At 32.6% G+C, this 13555-nt stretch overlaps 1 protein-coding gene across 1 annotated transcript in view; it reads right to left on the bottom strand.

The window, feature by feature from the left end:
- Positions 1 to 855: 855 nt before the first annotated feature.
- Positions 856 to 13555, bottom strand: part of LOC129221504 (protein pelota-like) — a 45832-nt gene continuing 33132 nt past the window's right edge. Inside the window, exons 9-11 of the mRNA XM_054856257.1 lie at positions 7315 to 7507; positions 4051 to 4157; positions 856 to 1073 (exon numbers count right to left, since the gene is read on the bottom strand). Of these exons, the coding sequence (XP_054712232.1) occupies positions 979 to 1073; positions 4051 to 4157; positions 7315 to 7507 (395 nt within the window). The 3' untranslated portion in view covers positions 856 to 978. The remainder of the gene's footprint in view (positions 1074 to 4050; positions 4158 to 7314; positions 7508 to 13555) is intronic.

The raw sequence follows: 13555 nt of genomic DNA, 5'->3' as shown, positions 1-13555 counted from the left end.
TAACTGGAACTTAAGCTTTCTTAAGTTTCTGACATAGCATCATTCAAAAATTTTATTCCAATAACTTATTCAAAACAATATTTTTTTTTTGTAAGTACTTAATGATTAAAAATGTTATCCAGGTTATTATCAGCCAGAGAACTGCACAGCTCTGTCCTCGCCTTTCTGACACTACTGAACATTCTTTTGCACTCTGCATTGCTGTGAGGTATGGCTAGAATGGAAAGTATAGAAAAGGAGAGTCTTTCATACTTCAATGAACCATTGACATCAGCTAATTTCTTCAAAACAGCCTTTTTTTAAATCCATCCTCTCCCTTTTTAGCACAACATTGGGCAAATCATCTATTTGTACAGAGCGAAATTCCTTTTGGAGCTTATCTTAGGCTCTTCATCTGCAGTTTCTCTATTTTTCTGAAGCAACATAACAGGAAACTCAATAAAAAAAAAAGCAACACCAGAGATCTAAAACTTCTCTGCTCTATCTTACAATTATGCCATAAGATCTTACAATATCTCCAAAAAACCTACAATGTAAGGCTAAATCTTACAAGTTGGCAGCTATGGTTTTTATACTTTTTTGCACTGATCATGTCATATTTAATCACAGCGATTGGTTTTGCGTGGTATATTTGGGTTTTGTGGAAATTTTTCTTTATCAAAGAACTTAGTCTTTTTTTTTTTTTTTGAAATAAGTGTTTCTAGGTTAGTTTTTATGATTTTTTTTATGACTATTAAATTTTTGTGTATAGTTTAACTTAAAGTGCCAATTTCAACAAGAACTTAACCCAACCAACTCTACTGAAATTGCAACTAGTATTTCTGGAATATATGAAAATAAATTTCTAGGATCTAATTAAAATAAGGACACAAACTTTAAATTGTTTAGAAATTTATATACAGTTCAATAAATAAATGCCATATTCATTTTTTAGGACATGTCACAATGTACATAATTTTTGCATAAGATTTTTCAAAATCAATCATCATTAGTATCACTAGAAGAGTTATCATCTTCCAATTCATCCATTGGGAATCGAAGTATGGCTGCAATACCTGTCAATTGATCCAGTTCTGAAAATATTGAACAAAATAATAGTAAACATAAATGCTTTTTTTTAGTATTTAATCGTAGAATGTGAAGCATATATAAAGAAAAATAAATACATTTATTAAAATAACATTTAAAACAATGCAATCAAAGAGCTACTAACCCGTGTTTGTTCCGAACTTTAATGTAATTTTTTCCCCCAAGTTTTGCTTTTATTTAGCTTTCTTTATTTTATCATTCAACCTATTTTAAGGGAAGGAAACTAGCTCCAAGTTCATAGACGGCAGGTGCACAAAAAAAGGTAGGGGTCAGAACAGATGTCTGCGTGTGTGTGTGGGGGGGGGGGGGGGGGGGGGGAGTTTCGGGGCAGTGCCCTTACAGTTAACTGTTTTGTAAAATTCAGCTGTATCATGAAATTTTAACCTAAGTATTGATTAAATGATCTCAAAAAAATTTGACACAGCCTCAAAATCAGGACAGATAGCTGTAGTGGACACTTTCCTCCCCCCCCCCAGTTTAAAGTTCCATTTTGGCTTTTATAATAATAGTGACATGAGAAAAATATAAAACATACACATAATAAGTCAATTCTTCTTTAAGATAAATAAATACCTTTGTGCTGAACAGTAAAGTAAGACAAACAACGTTAAAAAAAGCACAAATTTGCTAATTACAGCAGACACGTGTTTCAGTGTTACAGGGAACGCTTTTTTCAATGCAAAAAGTAATGAGCTTATGGATGTCTTTTCATCCATAAGCTCATTATTTTTTGCATTGAAAAAGGCGTTCCCTGTAACGCCGAAACACGTGTCTGCTGTAGTTAGCAAATTTGTGCTTTTTTTAATGTTGTTTGTCTTACTTGACAATTCTTCTTTGTTTAAATACGTAAATTCATCAATAGTAACTTTTTTTGATCAATTGATGATTTTGAGCTTGGAAAAGGGGAGGGTCGAGGCCCCATGCTTTTGAGGGGGCCGTTGCCCCTTCCCCTTGCCCCCTGTACCAGTCGCCTATGTCCAAGTTTAATTTTTTGCAATCACCTCTCACACTCTCACAAAAACGCAAAACAATTCTCAAAAAGATAAATAGTTACAGAAAACATAGTTACTTTTTTTTTTTTTAAATCTTGCAACTGAGCATGATATTTTCAGGAAGGAAATTATCAGTTACCAGGGTTTAAATTTCCTTTCTTATTTTTTTCTCTTGATTATTCGGACTTATGGAGTTTGTGACTGGTTTTTTTAAACTTTCAAGTTCAGGGTTCATACTTAATTCAGATAAAAAAAATTTCATGACTTTTCCAAGACTTTTTTATGATTTCATAAAAATGTTCATGACCTTGTTACACAAAGAGAATAGTACTATTTAATGTCAAACTTGCCAATTTTCAGAAATGCGCATTAGCAAACCTTTTACGTCACTGCAACTCTTCATCAAAACAGTTATTACTTGTACAATATCAGTACACAATGCAGAAACTAATTGAAGATTCTTATTTGTCTTTATTATTTAAATTTAAGTAAAGTAAAAATATAGTGAACGAATATACTGATGTTTAAATGCCTAATAAATAGGGCAGAATAGTAATGAATGGGACAAAGTTAGAAAGAGTTATTACTAAGTAATAAATTTAATAATAAATTTACTAAATAAAAACATTGTCTAATCATCCATGTGACTCGACAGTATTTTCGTTCAGTAAAGCCACGTTTGTCAATAAATTCATTTTTCTAAATCAGATATTTCAGCTGGCCAAATGGGATCAGTTTTGCGGGCTGTATGTTGGCATCACCGCTTGACTATTAGAATTCCCCTATTTCTATGTTCTATCACCAGACTAAAGTCTTTCTAAAGCCTTAAATAAATTAAGATAAACTCTGATAAATTCAATGCTTTTTTTTTTTACAAGTAGTTGAAATAAACTCGGATGCAATTGAATTAAATTTTTTGAATCAGTGTGGCAAAATCAAGAACATGCTAGTCTACTACTACAGAATGTAAGAAGTGCTGAAAATAATAGTGAATTCAAAATAAGTGATGTTACTGTAGTAAAATCACATTAGAAAGAAAAAAGGCGTGTGGCTGTAACAGAAGCGGATGCAATAGGATTCCTACACTCAGATTTGCTTTTGGGGGTCATTCAATTTTCGAGTATTAACAACTTTTACATGCAATACTATTAAAACACTCAAGATTTCTAATGCTCTTTCAGCTACTGTTACTTTATTGCTGCCCAAGACATTTTTCCATGACTTTAAATAAATTTCCATGACTTTTGATGAAAATATTAATATTCCATGACTTTTCCAGGTCTGAAATTAGTTAATCTTTTTTCCATGACTTTCCAGGATTTCCATGACGCGTATAAACCCTGCAAGTCATTTAAATTTTTGAAAACTTTAGAACACAATAATCTATGGAAGAGTCTCATCCAATAAGAAGCATTGGATTCTCACATCTTTGTGCATTGAAAAAGAGGTTTCTTGTAACGTGAAAAACACATCTGAAATCCATTTCAATTTTTGTGCTTTAACTGCTGTTTGTATTTAAATTTTGAGATCAAAGGAAGTTTAAATAACTTTTTTAATGAGAAAATATTACACAAAAACAAAATTTGAAAACAATTAAAAATTTACATAAAACAGACATACATAATATATTATTCAAGATTTGGATTAGGATTCAAGCTCACATACATTACAGTTATTACTTATGCACTATTTGTGTGAAAATTTCAAAATTAAACTACTAAATTTTCTTTATAAACTGAACCACCCCCCCCAAAAAAAAATCATGCACTCTCTTAATAATATTAAGTTTATTCAATAAATAAATGAACCTAGTTTGAACAATTTATAAAAGAGGGCTTCAAATACTGATACAATTCTTAATATGAAGTGAAATAAATTTATTTTTGAATTCATTTAGTCGTTTCAGAAAAATCAAAATCCTCACACATTTCTCAGTTCAACAATGCAAAGAGAATTGAAATTCACTTACGTTCACCAGATGGATGTAGACTTGAAAACATTTTTACTTCACCTCCACTGTCTCGCACACTATCTACTAAGTCTACATACAGTTTTCTTTTTGCAACATGATTGCATCTAGGGAGAAAAAAGAACCACAATTTTAGTAATTTACATACAGCCATTCCCCAGGCACCCGAAACCAAAAAATTTAGGAGGGTGGAAATTCTCAATTTGCCAAAATAGCACTCTAAATTTTGCCGAATGGTATAAAAGTACATCTTATGGAAAGGGACAGTTGGGCAAGAAAAAATAGCAATTATGTCTCCAATTTACTAGATCTGTCGAATTAGGAAGATTTTTTAAAAAAGTGATTTTTCTCCCCTTTAGTTAATTTTATAATCGGAAGAAGCATAATCCTGTAAATTAATATTTAATCCGTCGCTTTTAAAAATAAATAAAACATAAAAGAAAACTAAATGCATGATTAAACTAATAATAAAATCAAGAAAGATGTTTTGTATGGGTTGATGGACAAAATCACACCTTGCAGCAAAAGAATGTATTTTTAAAAATGAAAAACATCAGCTAATTACTCAACTTCAAGTCTGGAAACAAAAGCGCAAAACTGCAGGAGGCAAACTTAACAAAATTAATAATGATAATATGTTGATCCAGTGATATGTAATTCAAACACATAAAGCTAAAGGATAAAATCTAAAAAATTCAAATTCTAGTTCCTTCTGCAATTTTCCCCGACTTGGTTAGAAGAAAACTCAATTGGAATTCCCTCTTAGACGAAAGGTTTGCATATAAACATTTCCACATTCATATTTGAAAAATCAATAAATTTTGAACATTTTTAAATTGGCATTTCTAATAACAGTTACGGATACAAAAAGATTACATACTTCACTTCACAGATGTTGTAAATATTGTCAGAAAAAGTGAGGGGAACAATATCTTACGCCTCATACCCAGTTTGTTTTAACAATATTAGTAACTTATAAACAAAAGTAAAATTAAGCAGAGGGAAAAAAAAGAGGATTCCAAAAAAAAGGGAAAAAAAAAGCGGATTTCCAAATTTTCATAAAAACTCACTTTTTTACTTCCTTTTACAAAAAAGGAAGTATTGTATTCGCAAAAAAATTTTCACACAAAATTTGGCCTTAATTTCCATTTTGCTCACCCCCGAATGAATGTTGAGTTTTTTTTCAACCCAACCACATGCGGATAAGTGCCTAAGAACGTATAGACACCCGAAATATCCATTTTGACATTAACCGAGTTAATTACATCGACTTTTCTTGTGATGTCCGTATGTATGTATGTGCGTATGTATGTCGCATAACTCAAGAATGGCATGTCCTAGAAAGTTGCAATTTGGTACATAGACTCCTAGTGGGATCTAGTTGTGCACCTCCCTTTTTGGTTGCATTCGGATGTTCCAAAGGGGCTCTTTTACACCTTTTTTTTTGCAGGGGGGGGGGGGGAAATCAATGTTAATTTCAATGCAAACTCAAGTAGGGTTATAATTTTAGCAAACACTTGGCAATATATCCCCAAGCTTCTGGTCGCCAAATTTTGTCGCCAACTTGGCGACAAATTTGGAATTTTTTTTTTTAAAATATGGTTTTAATTTGGCCGTTGTTGGTAATATTTAGAGAGTTAACTATTGAATCACCTTAAAATTGCCAATAATGGGGAAATAACTTTAAATTGGTGCAAAAGGAAGTCATGTAATGCACACATCAGCTCGTTTTTTTACAAATTTTGGTGGAAATTCCAACTTAAATATTTAGCCCCTGTCAACGGTAAATATTTCAATATGCCTCTTTGTTAATGAGCCTGTTGCAGTTTATGAGTAAATATGTTATGCAACTTTGGCACTGCCACATCACATGGTGCTTAAATTATTTTAAAACAATTTTCTATATTCTGCAAATCAGTAAAAGTCATTCATTTGTTCAGAATCAATGAAATTGTGAATTAGAAAAGAAAATAAAAAGAAAAATAACAGGGTAGAATTTGAAAAATGCTGTAAATTTAGGAAAGAAAGGTTGATTTATAAATACAAAGAAATCTCTTTTCCATCAGTGGAATTATATCCTAGATATTAAACTTTGAAAAGCACAAATGGGTAAATCAACACATTTAACTTGAGATTTGGAAAACTATGTTAGTTATAGGATAGTCAGAATTAAAAAAAAAATCCCTCTTTGGATGAAAAACAGATTTTGTTAGTAATACACACACACAAAAAAAAAAAAAAAAGAAAAGACCCAGAAAGTACTTTACTTTCTTTAGAAACAATCATTTCACCATTTTATCCTTCAGTATTTACTGCCATCACATAACAGTCATATTTAACTTTGAAAGCAAAATTATTTGAAAAAAAAAACAAACCCGTTTAAAAATAAAAAAGATTGGGTGTGTGTGGTCCATATTCCATTGCCATTGTTAATGCATTTTCAGTAGACCCTCGTGTTACATGGGGGTTATGTTACACAGAAACGCTGCGTAAATCAAAACTGTGTAAATTATGACTTATTTGTAGTGTTAAAATAGGGCTTAGGTTCCATAGCTTCAAAAAAAAAAAAAAATCTAGGGATTACCAATTATATAGTAAGCTTAATGTGCACTTATATCGATACATATGCACAGCATGCGTAAAGAACACATAACTTAATTTAGTGTTTATGAAAAGGAGCTGGTCATGATAATCTTTTAGCAGTCATTAAGAATTTTTCACTGTACTTCTTTGTGTGGGATTAACAATGCATCCATGATCGGGCACGTCATTTCCATGATGGGATATTCTTTTCATTAACAAGTGGGAAAAATTATTTGCTATTGTTAAAGAATAGCTCAACATTTCAATGCAAACGTTTATGGTTTTTGTGTTATCAATGTCGATATCCACGTTGGTTTCGCCCTCATTTGTCACTCCTACAAGTTCTCCTTCCAGTAGTTCTGAATTGTGTGAGTTTAATAACTTATTTCTGGTAAATGCTCTAGAACCAATCACAGAACATTGTCTCCGGTGGCCAAAGGTCAATTATTATAACGCCAAAATGCAGTTTATTACGCGTAACCTGCAATCTCAGTAGTCAGGAATTTGAAAGAGGGGAAAATTTTGTCTGTTTGCATTGCCACATCTGCGTAAAATCAAAACTCATACGTGTAAAATATGAAAAACGGTGTCAAATCTTAAACCACGTAAAATGAGAGTCTACTGTATACTTTTCATACATTAACTGTTCCTAACATTCAAAGAAAGAAAAAAATACCTTACCTAAATAACTTATCACTTATCAGTAGTGTATCAATAGCTTGGGATTCATTCGCCTTTTGTACATGTTTCAGGCCATAGAAAGCTTTACTTGGTTCATTCATCAAAGTTGTATAAAATTGGTCAAGGCATTTGACTTCCCCCGCAGCTTTCGTATCTGCCAGTTTGTGTGCTATTGTCGGATCACTCAAAACTTCTGCAAAAGAAAAAAATTGAATAAAAACTGTGCATTTATACAGTTTATTACTTGATATCGGATTCTAGGACTCCCAATGGATTCAAAAGTTCATCAAACGAGCAGGAGGTATTAGCTCCTGCACCTCTGATTTCATTTGGGAAGCCCGGAACCCTATTTTTTCAAATATAAACCTTGAAGTGTCCATTACTAAGCACTGGGCACTACTGGTGTGTTTACCTTAAATGTTTTTCTTTCAAGATTCAATTTATAACTAAGAAATTGACAAAAGTATCCTTCATATAAGAATAAGAAACAAAGCAAAATCTTTACCCACACCAAAAGCTAACAGTTACAAGCACTGAGATAAAACTTTTTTTAAAGAATAGCTTACATAGCTCAGAGTAATGAGCAGAAGATTTGTTAAGGACACAAAGTTTTAACTTTTTTTCATTTCTTAATTTTGAATGAGAAATATATTTTTAGCCTTAAGTAATAAGACTGGCACAAATATATTCAAATAAGTGGAGGCGGGGGAGGAAATAAGAGTGATACTTATTCCTTGTTATAGACAAAACTTGAACATAGCAAATGAAATTTTTGAAGACTACTATTTCTACTAAAAATATGCAAAGTGTAAGTAACAACTATGAATTTTAGAAAATTGAAAAATATTTTCTGCTGATATTAATGCATGTGTACTGTGTAGCCGTCACAAATTCAAATGACATTTGTTTCAAAACAGCTTTTAGGCATTTATTTCCTCTCCTGTTTTTAGGTGGAAAAAACTGTCTTTCATCAAATTTAACTTTTCTTGAGTATTGTTTCAAAAGTGAAGGAAACTTTAAAAACAAAAAACACCCCACCTTATCTTTGCTGTTGAATCACATCTAAAACTCTTCATCATACTTTTGCTCTTAAAAATAAGTAATCACCTGTCTTGTGATCTCAATTTCATAAACACTTTTTTCCCAAACATTGCAACAGATTCTACCGTAGGCAGTTAAAATGGCAGTATCTGCAGAAATGAGTTTTCAAGACACTTGAAGAAAGAAGTTTTGGATTTAATACAAACAATAGGGAAATATTGGAATTAAGACGCTTTTTCAGCGGAAACCAAAGGAGCAAGCTTGTAATGTAAAGCTAACATACAATAAAAGACTTTAAAAGAAAAAAAAGGGAAAAAAAATTTGCAGTTACTGCTCTTATCCTGCCCAGTGCCCATGGCAGAATTAGTCTTTCTTCTACAATGGTGGCCTAAATTATACTGGCCTTATTGCTCATCAGTTAGTAATAACATATAAAGTAATATAACAGTAACATGCTATTCGCACACAATAAAACGTATAATAATATGCACAAATGAACTAAAGATTGTTGGTAAGAATTCCAGAGAATAGGTAATGGATAAATATATATTCCAGATACAAGAGAGTACTTTAAAACGGCTATCAGGAGGGCACAGAAACTTAAACTCTGGACTCTTAATCAAGTACACATTTACAAAATAGTTACTAAATATACAGTTTTGAACTATATTACTATAATTATAAATATGAACTTGTATATTAAACACGTCACAGGGCAGAAAATGCAATTTAAATTTAGTAAGAGGAATTTAGTAAACTTTAATTTTTATTGTAGTATTAATAATTCAATAAACATTATTTTTTGCAACATAAATGCATAGTTAACACACAAACAGTTAATTAATACAATACTTTAAATTCAGATGTAATTGTTCTTGTATTTAACAGCATTTTGAAAACTTAAATTAAAAATAGTTTGCTTTGAATGTGAGAGCAGAAATTATAGAAATACACTGATAATTTGGGGTCTGTTTGTCCAATGCTATGAATGTGATGTGACCCCCAGGTATTGTGATGTAGTTTCACACAATAAAAATTGAAGGTGGTTCCAATTTTGATATATGAAGAATATACTGGCGATGGAGGAAACTGTTTGTGCTTCTAGAAAAAAATAGTTAATAATTTCGTAGTTCGAGATAAAGAAGCATGCTAAAACGAAAGTTAATGCTGCTGCGTGATCATGTGATCGTGTTGGCCTCAAGAGTGTAATGTAGTAGTTTGATTAATGCTATGTGTTATTTATTACTAGTTGCATGGGGTGGTTATCTTTAAATTTAGGTTGTTTACCTTGAAATTATATAAAAAAAATGCTTAAGTGGATATTTTTCTAAAACAATTTCAACTTTGAAGTGAAGAGAAGTTCGAAATAAAGCAACTGCAATAAGGAGTATCTTATATTGTTCAGCATTACTAACTGCAGTCCTCTCCATTGTATCTGTATAAATATTATTGAGAAAACTTTATACAGCAAGCCCACCAGCTAAATTAAGGCACGAGCCGCCACTGGAAAGAGTAGTGTGCCTATCGAAGGATAAAAGTTGAGGCGAAATGTGAAGAAAATCCAGATGGCGCTGCGCTTAGGAAGCATGCTATGCTCCTCAATCAGACTTGTTTTAAATCAGCAATTGCATGCTAATTTCACAATTTAAAAGCGCCGGTTTTTGGATTGAAATTATTTCAGCACAAAAGGCAAATTCTCTAATAAGTTCTATTTGTTACACGGGTGATCATTTATTTTTCGAAGTCATACAAAATTACCTAATGCTAATTTACCTGCAATGAAAATAGTTGACTATAAGTTTTTCATAACTGCCCGTCTCTTATTTTGAAAAAAAAAAACTGTTTCTAAATTCTTGAAGCTAATTAGAATTATCAGGGCTTCACAGTCTGAGTCAGAGTCGCTTGAAAACATACCGACTTTGACCTTTTTCTTTTAATTTCAAGGACTTTTCTCACATTAAAAAAAAAAAAAAGGACCACTTGCTTTGATCACATATATAACTGAATACTAATTTGCATATAACTGCAATTGGCAACCAGCTGGCTTGATTATTTGTTGAATTCTCTGTAATACTAAGGGGCCATTTATTAACGAAATGGGAAGATTGGGCGGCAAGCATTTTGGGCAATGGGAACATTGGGAGCTGAGCAGCACTTTGGGCGCTGGGAACATTCGGCGTGGAAAGATTTGCCCAATGTGCTCGACGTCCAATGTTCCTGGCACCCAAAATGCTCTGTGCCCAATGTTCCCGGTGCCCAATCTTCCTAGACCGATTAATTACATAAGTGTTCCAAGAGGGAGGCGGAATAAGAAAAATCTCTACATGCCCTTACCAGGGGGGGGGGGGGAGATTCAAACCCATTCGTACATAATATTTTTTAAGTCAATATTTTACATTAGAAATTGCCGGTCAAATGGTTTGACAGGGATAATATTTCATTTGCACCTGGAAGGTTAAAAAACGCTTTAGGACAAGCCGTTTTTTTTATTTGTTTTACAAAGAAGGAATAGTGTAAAATGTAATAAAAGAACCGCACTGTGTGGTATGATTTATTTTTAATTAGTCTCGCATCATATGCAAAAAAATGTCGAAAAAATATTCAGTCTACATTCCGACTTTTTAGTAAATATTTCTTTACACAAAAAGGTTTAATTTAATAATAGTGAATTCAATTTTGATTTCAGTGATGTACGATTCGTTATTTTATTATTATGAAAAACGAAATGGAATCTTATGTAAGAATAGGGAGGAGGGGTTTGAAATATCTTACATACCCCATGGGGGAGGAGGGGGGGGGGGGGTCAAAATTTTCCAAAATCATCCTTACATAATTAATGAATGGCCCCTTATAAAAATAAGCAAACTAGCAGTTTGACAGTTGATAATTTTCTTTAATAATAAAACCTGTCAGCAAACAGTTTTCCTGCCAATAATTATCGAAATAGAAGTAGCTAGTTTTTGAATCTGACTTTATCACTGTAAAAAAAAGTATTTATGTAATTTTAACTTTTATTTCATATGTAAAATAGCGAAAAAAATGTATCCCTAAAAACTAAAAACAAATGGGAAACCTCCTCGTCCCTCTCTTTTGTCTAGCTTTGCTTATGACAGCTTTAAAATGTTCTTTTAAATGAAGTGCAGCTTCTGAATCTACCTACCTATAATCAGGAAACAATAATATTCATATGTGGTTATTTCAGTTTCATCTGTGGAAAGATCAAGTTTTATTTTTTTCAAAAAAGGGAACATTTTTCTTAACTGCATATTTCCTGATGGACCTTTTCTTAGGTAATTTTTTAGTTGAGTATGTTGGCAGATTTGGGAAAATTGTCGGAATTCATCTTTCGGCCTCATCTTTCAAAATTCTTTTTCCTAAGGCACCAAAAATTCCTCACCATTTATAATATGCTAAAAATGTGTTTCCATAAAATGTTTTTTGAAATGCAGAGCACAATTTGAGCAATATTTATCAAAACATTATCTGACCTGAGAATTAAAGAGTTACACTTTTTTAGTTTTTCTTAAACTGCTGGCGCTTTAAAAGCGAAACTTCTTCCTTGCATGTTCTGTACCTAATTTCAGTGGCGGATACAGCTGGTGGGCAACCGGGCATTTGCCGGTGGGCTGGTCATGCTTTGGGCCGATCAACTAACAGCAAAATCTTTCGGGCCTGTCTACTAATAGGGAAATGTAAATTTTGAGCGCATGTATTTAGAATAACGCAAATTTGCAAAACACAGCCTCAGCTCTTCTTTACGCATGGGCTAAAGCTTGCGGGTGGAGGGAGGCAGGGCCGTCACCAAGAGGGGGGGGGGGGATTTCTGAAATGGGGCTGCCCAGGACCTGATTACCATACAGGCTGACTAGGCCTAGGCCTGGGCCCCATGTTCTTAAGGAGCCCCAAATTTTTTAAAGAATTATGCATAGCATTGCAATAATATGAAAAATACATGTATTTTTTTAAAAATAAAAAATTATGACTTGTTGATTGGAAAAAACTTCTTTAACTCTTTTAAGACCGGGAAGGGGGGAATTTTTTTACTGCAATTAAGTCCTGACTTTTTCGACCAAGCTATTTTGGAAATGGAATCGTCCACTCTGAGACCCCTATTTGCAGCATCTCGTCAGTTGTGTGCACTAATTGCAGGAGGCGTGGTAAGGTGTCACCTTAATCGATGTCGCGCTTCAGGCGAGCGGTCTTTTTCGCTATTTCCTAAGTCTAGTGTTTATCGCGTATCTTTCTTGTTGGTTCAGCTGTCTGCGATCTATAGACACATGAGATGTTTTAAAATTACGAATAAAACATCTGAACCAGAAAAAAATATTCAAAAATCAAAACGAACTTCGGAATGAAGAATTTCATAGGGAGAAAAAATAGAACAAGTTGCATGAATGAAAAAGTTAGAACGAATATCAAAGTTTCTTCATTTCCCCTTCCTCCCAAAAAGCGGGCATCTTCACAAGTTATTAGCTATCAATCCTTGTAGTTGTATTGCCATTGGGAATTGTACATCACTGTCACCTGTCCCATCAGTTGAAAATACTTCAGTTGGAAGAAAGGATCTTTGAGGTGGTCTCACAGCGTGACTTTCTATCAATTCCTACCCATATTGCTAATCAGTTTTTTTTTTTGGATATCATGTTCCGCCTACAGCGCAAAATGCCTAACCTTTCTAGAAGCTTTAGGTTTTGGAAACATTTCCCCCAATTTCGATTGATTTAAAAAAGTTTGAGCATAGTCAATAACTTTTATTCTTCTGTAGAATAAATAAATTACAAAACATATAGTTATTTTTAACACATGTTTTCCTTTTTTACAAAGTTATTGAAAAAGGCTACAATAAAATTATATAACATTCTTTTTTAGAAATATACATATTTTTTTAGATTTTTAAGAGACATATTTTAGAATTACAGAAAATATATCTCTGTACATATGTTTAAATCTACCTATGTCTGAATCCATCTATCTATATTTCTATATTTTTATAATTTCTTTAAGAAAAGGTAAACATTGCCAACGTCGTAGCTCAACTTATTACAACCGCACTATACATAACATGACACACAACAATCTTTTTTTTTTTAAAATTAAATCTCATCCTTAACTGAACTCTTCCTGAAATTTTCATTTTTAGAGATTTCTAACGATTGTCACGAGGCAGACAAACACAGAACTTCTTATTACATTATTTTAA

This window comes from Uloborus diversus, chromosome 1 (genome assembly GCF_026930045.1).
Source record: "Uloborus diversus isolate 005 chromosome 1, Udiv.v.3.1, whole genome shotgun sequence".
Taxonomy (NCBI): Eukaryota; Metazoa; Arthropoda; class Arachnida; order Araneae; family Uloboridae; genus Uloborus; species Uloborus diversus.
The sequence above is the reverse complement of the archived record's forward strand: the minus strand, read 5'-3'. Positions and strand labels throughout refer to the sequence as shown.